Genomic DNA, 14,516 nt, shown 5'->3' on the forward strand with positions numbered 1-14,516 from the left:
ACTCTCAGGATGGAATAAAACATGCTCATCATTCCTCATTCTTTTTCTAATGAAGTTGCTGCTGCTAAGTCACTTCGGTCGTGTCCGACTCTGTGCAACCCCATAGATGGCAGCCAACCAGGCTCCCCAGTCCCTGGAACAAGAACACTGGAGTGGGTTGCCATTTCCTTCTCCAATGAAGTTACCTAAAATTAAATTATAGAACTTGGCTGGTTATCAGATACAAACAGATTCTGTGATTACAACTAATTCCTGTAGTTACCTTGAGTGTATAATACCACAGCCACTTACTTTAATGGCAGGCAAAAACCAGAGTAAATCTGGTCACTCAGAATCACTCAGAATGTCCAGTCATTTTTTCCAAACTTTCCTCAGTTTTATGGTATCACCTGACCACTTTATGAAATGAAGCCACCCACCAGTCATTTATGGAGTCTATTTTTCATTGACTATTTTGTATTTAATTTTTTTCCTAATGGGTAAACTTTTATGACTTCTTTCAGGTTTGATTTGAGGTCTAATTTTACTTAATGAATGAAAGACATTTGGCTATTAAACTTGCCACCCATGTACACCCACATGTAGTTTTACAGTGTGATAACTACCAAAAGCTCTGTTTAAATTGTGTAGCTATTTTTATTTTACAAAATGGTATTATACAGCTCATTGCGGGAAAATATTTCTATTTACTTAGATAATAACAATTTCAGATAACATGTTAATGTTTTTCTTACTGGGCTGTATCCTTTGGTAAATAAACTTTTATCAGGCTATTTGGTCTCACTACATTCTTGTAAATGAATTAACTATTATTCTTCGGCATTCTTTCTTACAATAATTACTTTTCAAAATATCAAAGATTTTTGAGTTTACATAACCAGATTTTTGTTTTTTTGGGGGGGTTTACACGTAAAATAGATGCTCACGTGTGGAGCTTGACCCCAGGACTAGAGCAATGTTTTGGGTGTGTCCCTTAGACAAGCTGAGTGTCTCTGTGGTTACTTTCCTTTTGAAGAAGTCGACAGAGTATGTGTAAAAAAAAAAAAAAAAGTCTTGAAAGAGCCTAAACTCTATGCTAGACATTTATATCTCATCACTACCCCCCAACTTCTTTTACATAAGCAGAGAGAAAGCTTTGTGCCGAAAGCTCTACATAGTGTGTTACTCAAGACTGTCTAGAGAAACAGAACCAGTAGGAGGTGTGTGTATGTGTGTCTGTGTGTACTCACCCTAAGATCTTCAGAGTGAGTCAGCAAGCTGGAGACCCAAGAGAGACTGTGATGTAGTTTTAGTCCAAAGGCCAGCAGGCTTGAGACCCAGGAGAAGCCAATGTCCTAGTTCAAAATCAGTCTGGCAAGAGGAGTTCTCTTCTGCTCAGCCCTTTTGTTCTATGTGAGCCTTCAACTTATTGGATGAGACCCACCCAATATAGGGAAGACAATCTGCTTTATTCAGTCTATATATTTAAATGTTAATATCACTTAAAACACCCTCATAGACACATCTGCAAATACATTTGACCAAATATCTGATGCCTTGTGGTTCAGCCAAATTGACACACAAAATAAGCCATTGCAGTAAGAAATGCAATATGAAGATATATTTCAAATCTTTCTCTATCCCTGAGGAAGAATTAAAGAAGCCAGGGTTATAAACCTAGACCATATAAGGTTAGAGGACTCAACGGTGACACATTTATATATTACATGTATCCATTGTATTTGGAGTAGATCTCAGCATTCTGCCTAGGGTTAGTTTATATTCTGTTGTTGTTGTTCAGTCGCCCAGTTGTGTCCAACTCTTTGCAACCCCATGGACTGCAGCACTCCAGGCCTCCCTGTCCCTAACCATCTCCCAGAGTCTGCCCAAGTTCATGTTCATTGCATCGGTGATGCTATCCAGCCGTTTCAGCTTCTGACTCCCTCTACTCCTTCTGTCCTCAATCTTTCCCAGCATCAGGAACTCTTCCAGTGAGTCAGCTGTTCACGTGAGATGACCAAAATACTGCAGCTTCAGCTTCAGCATCAATCCTTCCAATGAGTATTCAGAGTTGATTTCCCTTAAGATTGATTTAATCTCCTTGCTGTCCAGGGCACTTTCAGGAGTTTTCTCCAGCACCACAATTTGAAGGCATCAATTCTTTGGTGTTCTATCTTCTTTATGGTCCAGCTCTCCCAACTGTATGTGACCGCTAGGAAGACCATAGCCTTGACTATAGGGTCCTTGACTATACGGACTCAGTTTATAGTCTGACTTTCTCTCAAATATCAGAAAAATCTAAGAACTACAGTCTGCAAGCAGTCCTTTCATTCATTCAGTCAACAGGACTACATTACACACTTTCCATGGACTAAGGACTGTGGTCAAACAAAAGGATAACGAAGACAAGTCTCAGCAACTCAAAGACTCAGTGCAAGTTTCCCTGTGTTGGAATTCCCCCTCTTAAATACATTATCAGTAGGCTTTAAAACTATCTTTAAAATAGAACCTTTAAGTAGATGATAAACTTTCTCCTCTTTTAACTGTGGTTCTATTTTGGTAGTTAAACCTAGTTTTATTTTTTACCAGCAGAAATTTTTTTATACCTCTGTATAATTAGAGAGATTCAGTTAGAGCAGGTGGGTGGCTGGAGCAAGGAAAGGGGTCTGATGTTAGTTTGCTTACTTGGCTTCTCTATTGCCCAACACCCTCCCTGCTCTTTTAGCCATGACACCCAGGGCTGTAAGTAAGGAAGTTTACAACTCTTTTCTGTTTAATTATCTTTCCAATGTTTCATGCATCATATGTGAACATTGTAAGGCAGGTTTGGTTATTTCCCTTTTAGTTTATATGACTCATTTTGTGTTCAGTTATTCCTCTTTATTCTTCCAGGAGTCCTTTGGGTTTTTTTTGGGGGGGGGTGGCGGGTGGTCTCATTTTCTCTTTATGTTGTTTAATAGCCTGCATTTCAAGCTTGTTATATACTTCATTGTGAGTTTCACATTTTGGAAAATTCAGCGGTCATAAGAACTTCCAGGAACTACTTGAAATTTTCCTGCAGAGGGAAAGCATGTATTTTTGAAATATTTAAACAAGGCAAGATGAAATAAACCATATAGACAAAAAGTGCCCCATCAGGTTATTTCCAGAGTGCTGTATGAATATTTCATCAACTATCAAGAATGTCAGACTTTACAGTTGAAATGTCAAGAACCATAGAGCATTAGATATTTCTCAAGTAGGCTTTAGCAATCACCTGTCTCCTTTGGAGACTTATTTTATATAATTTGCCTTTTATTTTTGTAGGTAGCAAAGTGAAAGTGGATGGATGGCAGTTAAGTGCCAAAAGAACTTTAACATGTAACCGGCCTAAGCTTATTAATATTTGAATATTCAGTCTTTTCAACTTTCCATGCCTCGCTATTAGTGTCTTGGAGAATCAGAAGGAGTTAGAGACAAGCTGGAAGATTTGTTTTAAAAATAGAACTTTAGTAACAGTAGAGTAGGGACTTCATAAGAAATTGTATGTTTTCTAGCAGGACAGGAGATTTTCCAGAAAGAAATTTTTGTTTTTTATTGTTGTAGGGTAACAATTGAAAGAGACAGCTTTTGAAAGGAGAAGCTGTTGTTACTCTGAGTAAAACGATAAAGTTTATAGATGGGTAAGGAGTGTTTTAAAAAATATTTTTCTATGAATTGAAAATACATTTACAGAGCTCATCACCTTTATCACTGATACCAAAGACTTAGTAAAGATGGGTAACTATGTAATTATAATGTGGATACCAGATTTCTATTAGGTAAAAGTGGCAACATGCAGGCTGGACCACAGGGGCCTTATCTATGGGTTTCAGAATACTGGACACCACCATATACTTGAACACATTTTCGAGATTATTACTGCGTACCTGGTTTCCATGCCATTCTAACTGAATGATTCAGAAGTAAAAATTCCCAATTATAACTTATCCTGAGTTCAGGTTTAATATTAAGAGTACATGAAAGATTATAAATGTACTTCTAAAAGTCAATAGGTCCAGGTTGTAAACGCAACTCACTCAACATATATTCTTTGAGTACCTTCAACCAACAAGCCACTGTGTATTGTTTGTTATTTTGTTATGTATTTCTTTGCCTTTATAGTGCAGAATTTTGTGGGATGAGGAAAGTGTGTACATGGGGATTATAGTCTAAAAGCCTTATAGTATTCTAATGACTTCGAGACTAACAAGCAATTCTATTTAGATGCCTCCTTCTGTGAAGCAGCACGTTTCAAATTGTTTCCTAAATTTCCTTCCAACTGTGACATTGTGTGTTTGTAGTTGCTGTTTTCTTATAGTCTATATCAAAAGGATATCTTAATTCTGGTATCCTATAATTTGGATTATCTAATGGGATATTTTACAAATGAAGGAGGTACTAATAATTGCTTCATCTCTAACATAAGTTGGTTCAATGACAAATAATGAGGAAAATCAGGAATACAGCACATACCATATACATACACAAAAAGACCTTTTTCATCTATGCACAGAAGTGACTGCTGTGCTTTGGAGCTCTATTTCTGATACACATGTCATTAATATACATAAAAGTCATATACACAAAAGTGTATATAATCACTATATATCATATATATATATATTTGATGTATGATATAGTGGTTATTGGAGAAGGCAATGGCACCCCACTCCAGTACTCTTGCCTGGAAAATCCCATGGATGGAGGAGCCTGGTAGGCTGCAGTCCACGGGGTCGCTAGGGGTTGGACACGACTGAGCGACTTCACTTTCACTTTTCATTTTCATGCATTGGAGAAGGAAATGGCAACCCACTCCAGTGTTTTTGCCTGGAGAATCCCAGGGACAGGGGAGCCTGGTGGGGTGCCGTCTATGGGGTTGCACAGAGTCGGACACGACTGACGTGACTTAGCAGCAGCATAGTGGTTATATATAAATATACATACTTATTTATATAATATATATTTATATAAAGTATATATATAAATTATTCAGTTCAGTTCAGTTCAGTCGTGTCTGACTCTCTGCGACCCCATGAATCGCAGCACGCCAGGCCTCCCTGTCCATCACCAACTCCTGGAATTCACTCAGACTCACGTCCATCGAGTCAGTGATCCCATCCAGCCAACTCATCCTCTGTCGTCCCCTTCTCCTCCTGCCCCCAATCCCTCGCAGCATCAGAGTCTTTTCCAGTGAGTCAACTCTTCGCATGAGGTGGCCAAAGTACTGGAGTTTCAGCTTTAGCATCATTCCTTCCAAAGAAATCCCAGGGCTGATCTCCTTCAGAATGGACTGATTGGATCTCCTTGCAGTCCAAGGGACCCCCAAGAGTCTTCTCCAACACCACAGTTCAAAAGCATCAATTCTTCGGCGCTCAGCCTTCTTCACAGTCCAACTCTCACATCCATACATGACCACAGGAAAAACCATAGCCTTGACTAGCCGGACCTTTGTTGGCAAAGTAATGTCTCTGCTTTTGAATATGCTGTCTAGATTGGTCATAACTTTCCTTCCAAGGAGTAAGCATCTTTTAATTTCATGGCTTCAGTCACCATCTGCAGTGATTTTGGAGCCCAAAAAAATAAAGTCTGACACTGTTTCCACTGTTTCCCCATCTATTTCCCATGAATTATTCCATACATACACACACACACACACACACACACACACATATATATATATAAATCATTAATGGAGAAGCAGAATGTGTTGAATAGAGCCCAAGTAACAAGAACATTTCAAAAGATCCTGTGTTGCAAGCCCTTGGGTGCATGACCACAGAGGTTCAACCTTGGGCCTGAAAGTATCTTTGGTGAGAAATAGTTTTAACCTGTGGAAGCTTCAGTGAATCCGGATAAGACTGTTTCAGTGCAGACCTTTAGGCCTTTGAAATGTGCTGGTGCTTCCTGTATCATCCCAATCTAATACTAGACCCTAGTTAAGAGACAAAACTTCTGATGATGGGACACAGCTCTGGCCTGGAGCTGCCCATTATGCAGTAGGTACTGATGTGATCCCAATGTATGATACAGGAGTAAGGTATTGTGAGATGGGAGTGATACGTTTGGAATTTAGCTTAAGCAGATCTGGGAGGTATGAACATATTTCATAAAGAGCTGTCCCAGAGTCTCATGTCACTGACCTCATGTCAGTACCTCTATTTCATGATGCTTCTCTCTCATTCATACTTATAGCCCCCTGGAGATCTCATATGATTGACTCATGGAGGAGGAAAGAATTCAAACTCTTGAAAAGATGGGTCAGCCTGATATTTTAGGTAGATAATGAAGGTTAGTAATGACAAAATCCATCCTGTGGGTAGATCTGAAGAACAGTGTAATTGTTATTCATTTAGAGAGAGAAGATGGCTTCAGGCATGGATATATATTGAGTATTAGCAAAGTGAATGATCTGGAAGAAATCAGACTAGAAGATTGGATTCAAGGAGTCTAGACACGGGTATGTGGATTAGGCTTATAGGAGTTAGCACAAATACCTTTATGTCTGAGAGCCATGCTCATCAGAAAACAAATACTTCATAGAAGGCCCTTTACAACCAGATGGACATTATCACCTACACATGGATATTGGCCAGACTCTCAGACACCACAGAGTTGTGAAATAGACTCATGAATAGAATGGCTTTGGTGATAGACACAGGGGTTATACTTGAACCTAAAGGCATGGCCTCCCTGTCCAAGACTGATGTAGCTACTGTTACTGCTAAATTAACATTGCATTAACATTGGCAATGGACTCAAATATTGTATCATTCTGTTGGGGAGACTGAGCAACTATTTGGTGGCAGGTCAATTAAGTTGGATCCCTCTGACCTTGGAGAAGGCATCAGTTAATACTGGGATATGAAACGTAGTTTGAATTTGTGTTTGCTTTTTCTGCTCACAATCCCACTGCTAGCTCCCACGTCTGATGGCTCACAGAATGCCTGATCCAATGATATGCTGTCCCACATGACATTGCTCCAACCAAAGGACACTTGTTACATCAAATGAGCTGCAAACGAGTTTGTAATCACTGCACTGCATTCTGCCCCGCCCTCCCTGCCCCCAACCAAAAGCCATTGACCTGATAGAACAGTAGAATAATATTCACCTTGAAAGACTCAGCTAAGGTACCAGCTTGGGCAAAAAACCTCCAGGATGAAGTTTATATACTAAATCAACAGCTCATATCAGATGTTGGGCCTGTCATAGCCAGAATAACCACCCTTAGAAGAAAGGGTGGGCCCTTATATCCAATCACAATGTCCTACTTGGAGATCTGTGCTTCCTTTCCCTATAACCTTAGACTTTGCCAGTTAGAATACTGATTCTTAGAGTAGGGGCAGAGGCAGTTCTGTCAGAGGACCCAGTAAGAGTCCCAGTTAACTGGGAGTTGTGATTGATTTTACATGTGATGTGACTACCATACATTTCTAACTAAATGGACCAGGAGAGATAGTAAAAGGTACTATGCTCATCACCATGAGGACACAGGGCTACTGCTCACAATCTGAGCAAAGAAAAATATAACTAGAACTCAGAGGTGTTCTGTGTCCAAATGAATGGGAAACTGCCACAACTAAAATTCTATGAAAGAAAGAAAACCAAGAGCCTAATCTCTTGGGATTAAGGTCTAGATAACCTCACAAGGTAGCAACCCAGACCAGCTGAAGTGCCAGTCGAGTCTGAGGCAAATCTGGAATGAGTGGTAGAAAAGATAGGTGATCAACATCAGTTAAGGCCCCCAAATCAGCGCGAGTATCAACTGTTGTGCTTGGGGCACTACTTCTCTTTAAATCTTTGGGGAATTGCAGCTGGCCATCACTTTGTTATTGTTGTTGTTTTTTAATTTAAATTTATTTATTTTCATTGGAGGCTAATTACTGGCCACCACTTTGAAGGGTTGTACTTGAACTTCCTTCTTGGGGAAGATGAAGGATGTTCTATATGGTATCTGGATTTCATAAAATGATGCAGGTGAACCTGAATTATGCAAGAGGTTTGCCTGTCCTGGGCCCAGTTTATGTGCTTTTCTCTGCCTACTCACCCCAACATGTCTTCAGCTTCTGACCACTTGCTCCATCAAGAACCGCAGCTAGTGCCACCGCTGTCTCCTTATCTCCTAATTATCAGCTTATCCGTCTCCCTTAAGGTGAAGACCAGCCATTGTCATGACCCCAGTGATGTCTGCCATGGAAATATCCAGAGTAAATCTGTATGGCTTTCCAGACCAGACCCAGGAAAGTTCTGTCTCCACTGAGATATTACTCCCCAGTGGCTGCCCAGAGGCTGCCCACAGATTATACTACTGGAGGTATGAAAGAGTTAATGCCCCATGGAGGCCTTTACCAGTGAACTAAAGAAGATGGTAAGGAACTGGTATAAATAAATGACTTTTCCTCCACCTAGAAAATCTTTCCAAAGAGGAGAAATTCCGTTATGACTTCTCTGGAGTTGTTCCATGTGGTCAAGTAGCCAGCTTTGTTTTCTTGTGAAGTTCTTCCCAGCTCATTAAACAGACCACCTTATGTCTGCTTTTGCTTTTTCCTTTCAACCCTTCTCTTCTTTCCTCCCTCTGGCTGACCTGGGATTGTTTGATCTCAGGCCCTGCCTTCCAGAGAACCTAGGAGGAGAAACAAAGAAAGGCTCTTAAACTCAAAAGTTTTTGCTTATCAATTCAGAATTAAACTATGGTACAAACAACCCTAGCCTTCCTGATTGAAAAGTTGGCTGATTTTGGTGCACCCAATTATCTTCACTATTTTAATGTATTAATGTGTTTTTTTTTTGGTAGTACTAGTGATAAAGAGCCCACCTGCCAATTCAGGAGATGTAAGAGACATGGGTTCAGTCCCTGTGTCAGAAAGATCTCCTGAAGGAGGGCATGGAAACCCACTCAAGTATTCTTGCCTGGAGAATCCTATGGACAGAGGAGCCTAGCGGGCTACAGTCCATAGGGTCGCAAAGAGTCGGACACAACTAAAGTGACTTAGCAAGCGTGCGATGTAATTTTTTTCTTTTTTAAAAATCTTAAAGTGACTTTCTTCCTCTGCCCCATTTTGTTTTATGCATTTTTCATTGCTCTGGTTCATTACACCTTTATTCTATAGTTCTCCTACATTCGAACTTTGATTTTTTAATGCAGAGAAACCTTACGTTGGTTGGTTGTCCCTTTCAGGATGTATATCTATTGAATGTTTTCTTAGGAGAAACATGTAGTGAATGCCAGGTTTCATCTATGTATTCCTGTATATAAGTTTTGACATACCAGAGGAATATAATACATTTTAAATATCAGCTTATAGATTTCCTCCCTGCTTCCCTAAGTCACTCCCTATGGAACACTAAGATTTTCAGGCCACACTTTGTCAGATTTGTCTTAGGCAGGGAGGTATATTCCACCCCAGTATTCCACACCACAGTCAGGGACTTTACAATCACCCCTTCCCTTTCTCACCACTTCCCCTTATAATTATTATTTCTGATAGAGATTCAGGGACAACATACATTGTAAACCCTTGGTGCATTTATTAATATTAAACAGGAACACTAAGTTAATATTTCTATTATAACCATATATTGAAAATAAAGCTCAAAATCTTACCTAGTAAGCTGATGTATCACATTTGCTATGTACCTCATATTTGACCTAATCACCTGAGTTCTTCTAGACTTGGATATCTTCAGCTTCTTAAATTATGTGTTTGTTTCGGTTGTTGCTACTTTGTCCTGAATTTGAGCACCCTGTCATCTGAGTCCACACAGAGAACTTGACTCTCTAATTCTTCTACCTTCCCTCCTAATCCCCCTTCTGTCATGAACTTCCTTTAATTGTCCATTGATTAATTACTTCTGTGAATGTTGTGTGATGAAAGCTAATCTATGAAAAAGTTGAGACTGAGATTAATGTTCACAGAAATTATAAAGACCCCAGGTGGAAGATGCAGCAATACTATATTGCATTCCTGCTGAAACAAAGCAAAAGCAGCCACAAGCATTTGAAAGCAAGTCACATTTTTGCACACCATCCATTATTCTTGCATTTAACAGGATGTTAAAGATTCTACATCTTCTGAATTTATTAGCTTGGTATTTAGCATGTTTCACAGCCAAAATAGCAAAGACGGTTCATTATTGCTGGTTAAATTAGCCTCATGAAAATGTTGTTGGTAAAAGGTTACAGAAATGAATGAGAAATCTAACCAAGCAGCATATTAAATCATTTATCATTATAATTTTAAAAGGCATTCTGATGATTTAAATTAACTTGGCTAAAGGGTAGAGAATTAGATAAAAGTTAATAATTAAAACCTAGATGACTTGATTAGGTCTTTTGATAAAGCTGGGGCAAAATATAGGCATATAGTATTTACTTAAATTGTCCTTGGCAGAAATTAAGACCAATAAAATCATACTTGATCATACTATTTATGGGCTTTAAAAGAATTACAGCTATATTATACATAAACTAGACTATCTGAATAGCATCAGACATGGTTACATAGCTCGTCCCAGGTTATTTTATTTTGAATAGTCAAAGCCTAGAATTTAGTTATTTTTCTATTGAGGTTTAGTATGATTTTAAAAAAAAAAAAAAAGCTGAATGGCCTCTCTCTATATTAAGGGTAGTAAGTCTTTGTCATTTTTGTGACATTTTTATCAATAAATTAAAAATGTTTTGTTTCTTGATATATAGAACCACGTGTGGGCTTCCCTGGTGACTCAGTGGTAAAGAACCCACCTGCAACGCAGGAGACATGGGTTCAATCCCCAGGTCAGGAAGATCCCCTGGAGGAGGACATGACAACCCACTCCAGTATTAGTTCAGTTCAGTTCAGTCACTCAGTAGTATCCGACTATTTGCGACCTCATGAGTTGCAGCACGCCAGGCCTCCCTGTCCATCACCAACTCCTGGAGTTCACCCAGACTCATGTCCATGGACTCCGTGATGCCATCCAGCCATCTCATCCTCTGTTGTCCCCTTCTCCTCCTGCCCCTAATCCCTCCCAGCATCAGGGTCTTTTCCAATGAGTCAACTCTTCACATGAGGTGGCCAAAGTATTGGAGTTTCAGCTTCAGCATCAGTCCTTCCAATGAACATCCAGGACTGATCTCCTTTAGGATGGACTGGTTGGATCTCCTTGTAGTCCAAGGGACTCTCAAGAGTCTTCTCCAACACCACAGTTCAAAGCATCAATTCTTCTTTCCTGGAAAATCCAATGGACAGAGGAGCCTGGTGGGCTATGGTCCGTAGGGTTGCAAAGAGTCAGACATGACTAAAGTGACTGAGCATACAGAACTTTTAATTTTTATGTGGGCTAAATGATTCATATTTTCCTTTGTATTAAAATGATTTTTTTCCTAATAAGCACAAAGTTTTCCTGAAAGGGATGGTCAGTCAATTAGTTTGGCAACCCTGATAAAGCATTTTGTATGTATGGATTTAAGATAAAAATCAATATTTTCTCTTCTTTTCCATACTTAACAGAAACCAGGAGCTAAAAGAACTTGGTGAGCTTTCTCCACACTGGGACAATCTACGAAAAAACGTCCTTACTCACTGTGATCAAATGGTGAATATGTACCAAGACATTCTGACAGAACTCAGCAAGGAAACAGGTGTGAAATCAACGACTTCACATATTCAAAGTGAAATGAATTTCATGTGTGTTATGTGAAAGCAATCATAAGTATTATTATGAATGTAGAAAAGCCAACATTTTTTTATTTTCAAGTCTACCATCTTGGCATGAAAAGCAAAGAAGAAAAAATTACACTATTTTCCCTCATGGCATCGTTCTAGGGGTAACAGAATTTTTTAAATTAAATTTCTGAGGAAAAAAAAAGCGGCTCATGCAGGAAATATTTTTCTTCTGAACTTTTACATCAGATGGACTTTTCAACACCTGTTTGTGCACACACACACACACATGCACGTACTTATTTACTAATGATGTTCGATTTTTTCCACCTAGGGTCCTCTTTCAAATCAAGCAGCAGCAAAGGAGAAAAAACATTAGAATTTGTTCCAATAAATCTACATCTGCAAAGAATGCATGTACACAGCCCTCACTTGAAAGGTAGGGATATAGTATTATTTTTCAAATGGACAAATCATGTTGGTGTGTACTTCTTTAAATGGCTTGACTATTGGAAGAATTTAAAATTCTAGCAGTTATACAAGGATGAAGATGAAGCAGTTGAAGCTGATAATGACCTTAAACACTGAAAGAAACCATTATATTTTCATTGCTGTGTTTGTACATATGGTGTCTGAACTGAGTTGCCAGTAACTATACAAAATAAGTATTAGCTTCCTTAAGTATTTTCAGCGATTCCTAATAGCTACCCATTGTGCTACTATTTGAATTAGAAAAAAAGGGAAAACGTGACTGGTTCATTTTGTATCTACCCTGGGAAACCAAAGTCCAAAGGTGGACTGACGGACTGTTTCTCTGACCTAGTGGTGACTATCAGCAGGATCACCCCCTTCTCTAGGGGAAGTGGATTTATCAGAAAGTGGTAGAGTATTTTGATGTACTCAGTTTTGAGATACATTTTTCAAGAAAATACATATAAATTTTCATAACATACTTAAATAGCTCTAGAGTGAATGATAAGATGTTGCTGCTACACTGTTTGTAATAGCCAGGACATGGAAGCAACCTAGATGTCCATCAGCAGATGAATGGATAAGAAAGCTGTGGTACATATACACAATGGAGTAATTCTCAGCCATTAAAAAGAATACATTTGAATCAGTTCTAATGAGGTGGATGAAACTGGAGCCTATTATACAGAGTGAAGTAAGCCAGAAAGAAGAACACCAATACAGTATACTAACGCATATATATGGAATTTAGAAAGATGATAACAATAACCCTGTATACGAGACAGCAAAAGAGACACTGATGTATAGAACAGTCTTTTGGACTCTGTGGGAGAGGGAGAGGGTGGGATGATTTGGGAGAATGGCATTGAAATATGTATAATATCATATATGAAATGAGTCGCCAGTCCAGGTTCGATGCATGATACTGGATGCTTGGGGCTGGTGCACTGGGGTGACCCAGAAGGATGGTATGGGGAGGGAGGAGGGAGGAGGGTTTAGGATGGGGAACACATGTATACCTGTGGCAGATTCATTTTGATATATGGCAAAACCAATACAATATTGTAAAGTTAAATAAAATTAAATTAAATTTAAAAAAAGATGTTGCTGCTACATAATTCCTTGCCATTTCTCAGTATAACATATATTTTAAGTTTTCTTCTCATTTCCCTTTTTCTTTAACTTACTGCTATATCATTTTTTGGTGAATATTTGGGGGAGCCATCTGCCACTATTTATCAGCAAAAGGACCATATTATGATGTTTGTCCAGCAGCTTGGTTAATGATGCCATCCACATCCATTACCTCTCAAAGCTCTCTCTGTGTGAATAATAAATTCTATGGTCATCCTACTCACCTTCCCAGATAGCCAAACGTTCCTTTAGATTGTCAGTCTTTCATGCTAAGTCTGTCAACATATCCATACGAACATGCACATGGTCATTCACAGATGCAGCTAAAGAAGCATTCTAACACACAGTTTTGCGGCCATTGTCACAATAGAGGTTCATTCAGTTCAGTTGCTCAGTCATGTCTGACTTTTTGTGACCCCATGGACTGCGGCACACCAGGCTTCCCTGTCCATTACCAGCTCCCAGAGCTTCCTCAAACTCATGTCCAGCAAGTCGATTATGCCATCCAGCCATCTCATCCTCTGTCATCCCCTTCTTCTCCTGCCTTCAATCTTTCCCAGAATCAGGATCTTTTCAGATGAGTCAGTTCTTCGCATCAGGCGGCCAAAGTATTGGAGTTTCACCTTCAGTATCAGTCCTTCTAATGAAGATTCAGGACTGATTTCCTTTGAGATGGACTGGTTGGATCTCCTTGCAGTCCAAGAGACTCCACCAAGAGTCTTCTCCAACACCACAGTTCAAAATAGAGAGGTTAGGCTTTTTTAAAAGTTAAAATGAAATCTGTCGGCTTTAAAATTACCTGAAGTTTTGTAATCAAGAAAATTTGTATAAGTTTGTGCATACTGATTGTCTGTACACAACCAGCGAACATACAAGTTCAAATGTAATTAAAATCATTGTGACATATGATTGTATTATTGATGTGAGTAGAAGTTGTTCAGTCATGTCCAACTCTTTGCGACTCCCTGGACTATACAGTCCATGGGATTCTCCAGGCCAGGATACTGGAATGGGTAGCTGTTCCCTTCTCCAGGGGATCTTCCCAACCCAGGGATCAAACCCAGGTCTCCCTCATTGCAGGCGGATTCTTTACCAGCTGAGTCACCAGGGAAGCCCATTGTTGTATTATAATTATATTGATTATTTATATTCAATTATAATTGCATTATCATATACCTTATCAAGTAACTGACATTATAACATGCATCCTGTTCACCAAAAGTTATGTCAAATGAAAGCACTGAATTAAAAGCAAGATGGATTGGCCCT

At 39.2% G+C, this 14,516-nt stretch overlaps 1 protein-coding gene across 9 annotated transcripts in view; it reads left to right on the forward strand.

Annotated features, from left to right (window-relative positions):
- INPP4B (inositol polyphosphate-4-phosphatase type II B) overlaps nucleotides 1-14,516 on the forward strand; it is an 855,034-nt gene that overhangs the window by 650,900 nt on the left and 189,618 nt on the right. For all 9 annotated transcript variants that reach the window (XM_055550389.1, XM_055550387.1, XM_055550386.1 and 6 more), the window contains 2 exons: nucleotides 11,490-11,620; nucleotides 11,977-12,081. In XM_055550389.1, the coding sequence (XP_055406364.1) occupies nucleotides 11,490-11,620; nucleotides 11,977-12,081 (236 nt within the window). The remainder of the gene's footprint in view (nucleotides 1-11,489; nucleotides 11,621-11,976; nucleotides 12,082-14,516) is intronic.

Source organism: Bubalus kerabau, chromosome 16 (genome assembly GCF_029407905.1).
Source record: "Bubalus kerabau isolate K-KA32 ecotype Philippines breed swamp buffalo chromosome 16, PCC_UOA_SB_1v2, whole genome shotgun sequence".
NCBI lineage: Eukaryota > Metazoa > Chordata > Mammalia > Artiodactyla > Bovidae > Bubalus > Bubalus kerabau.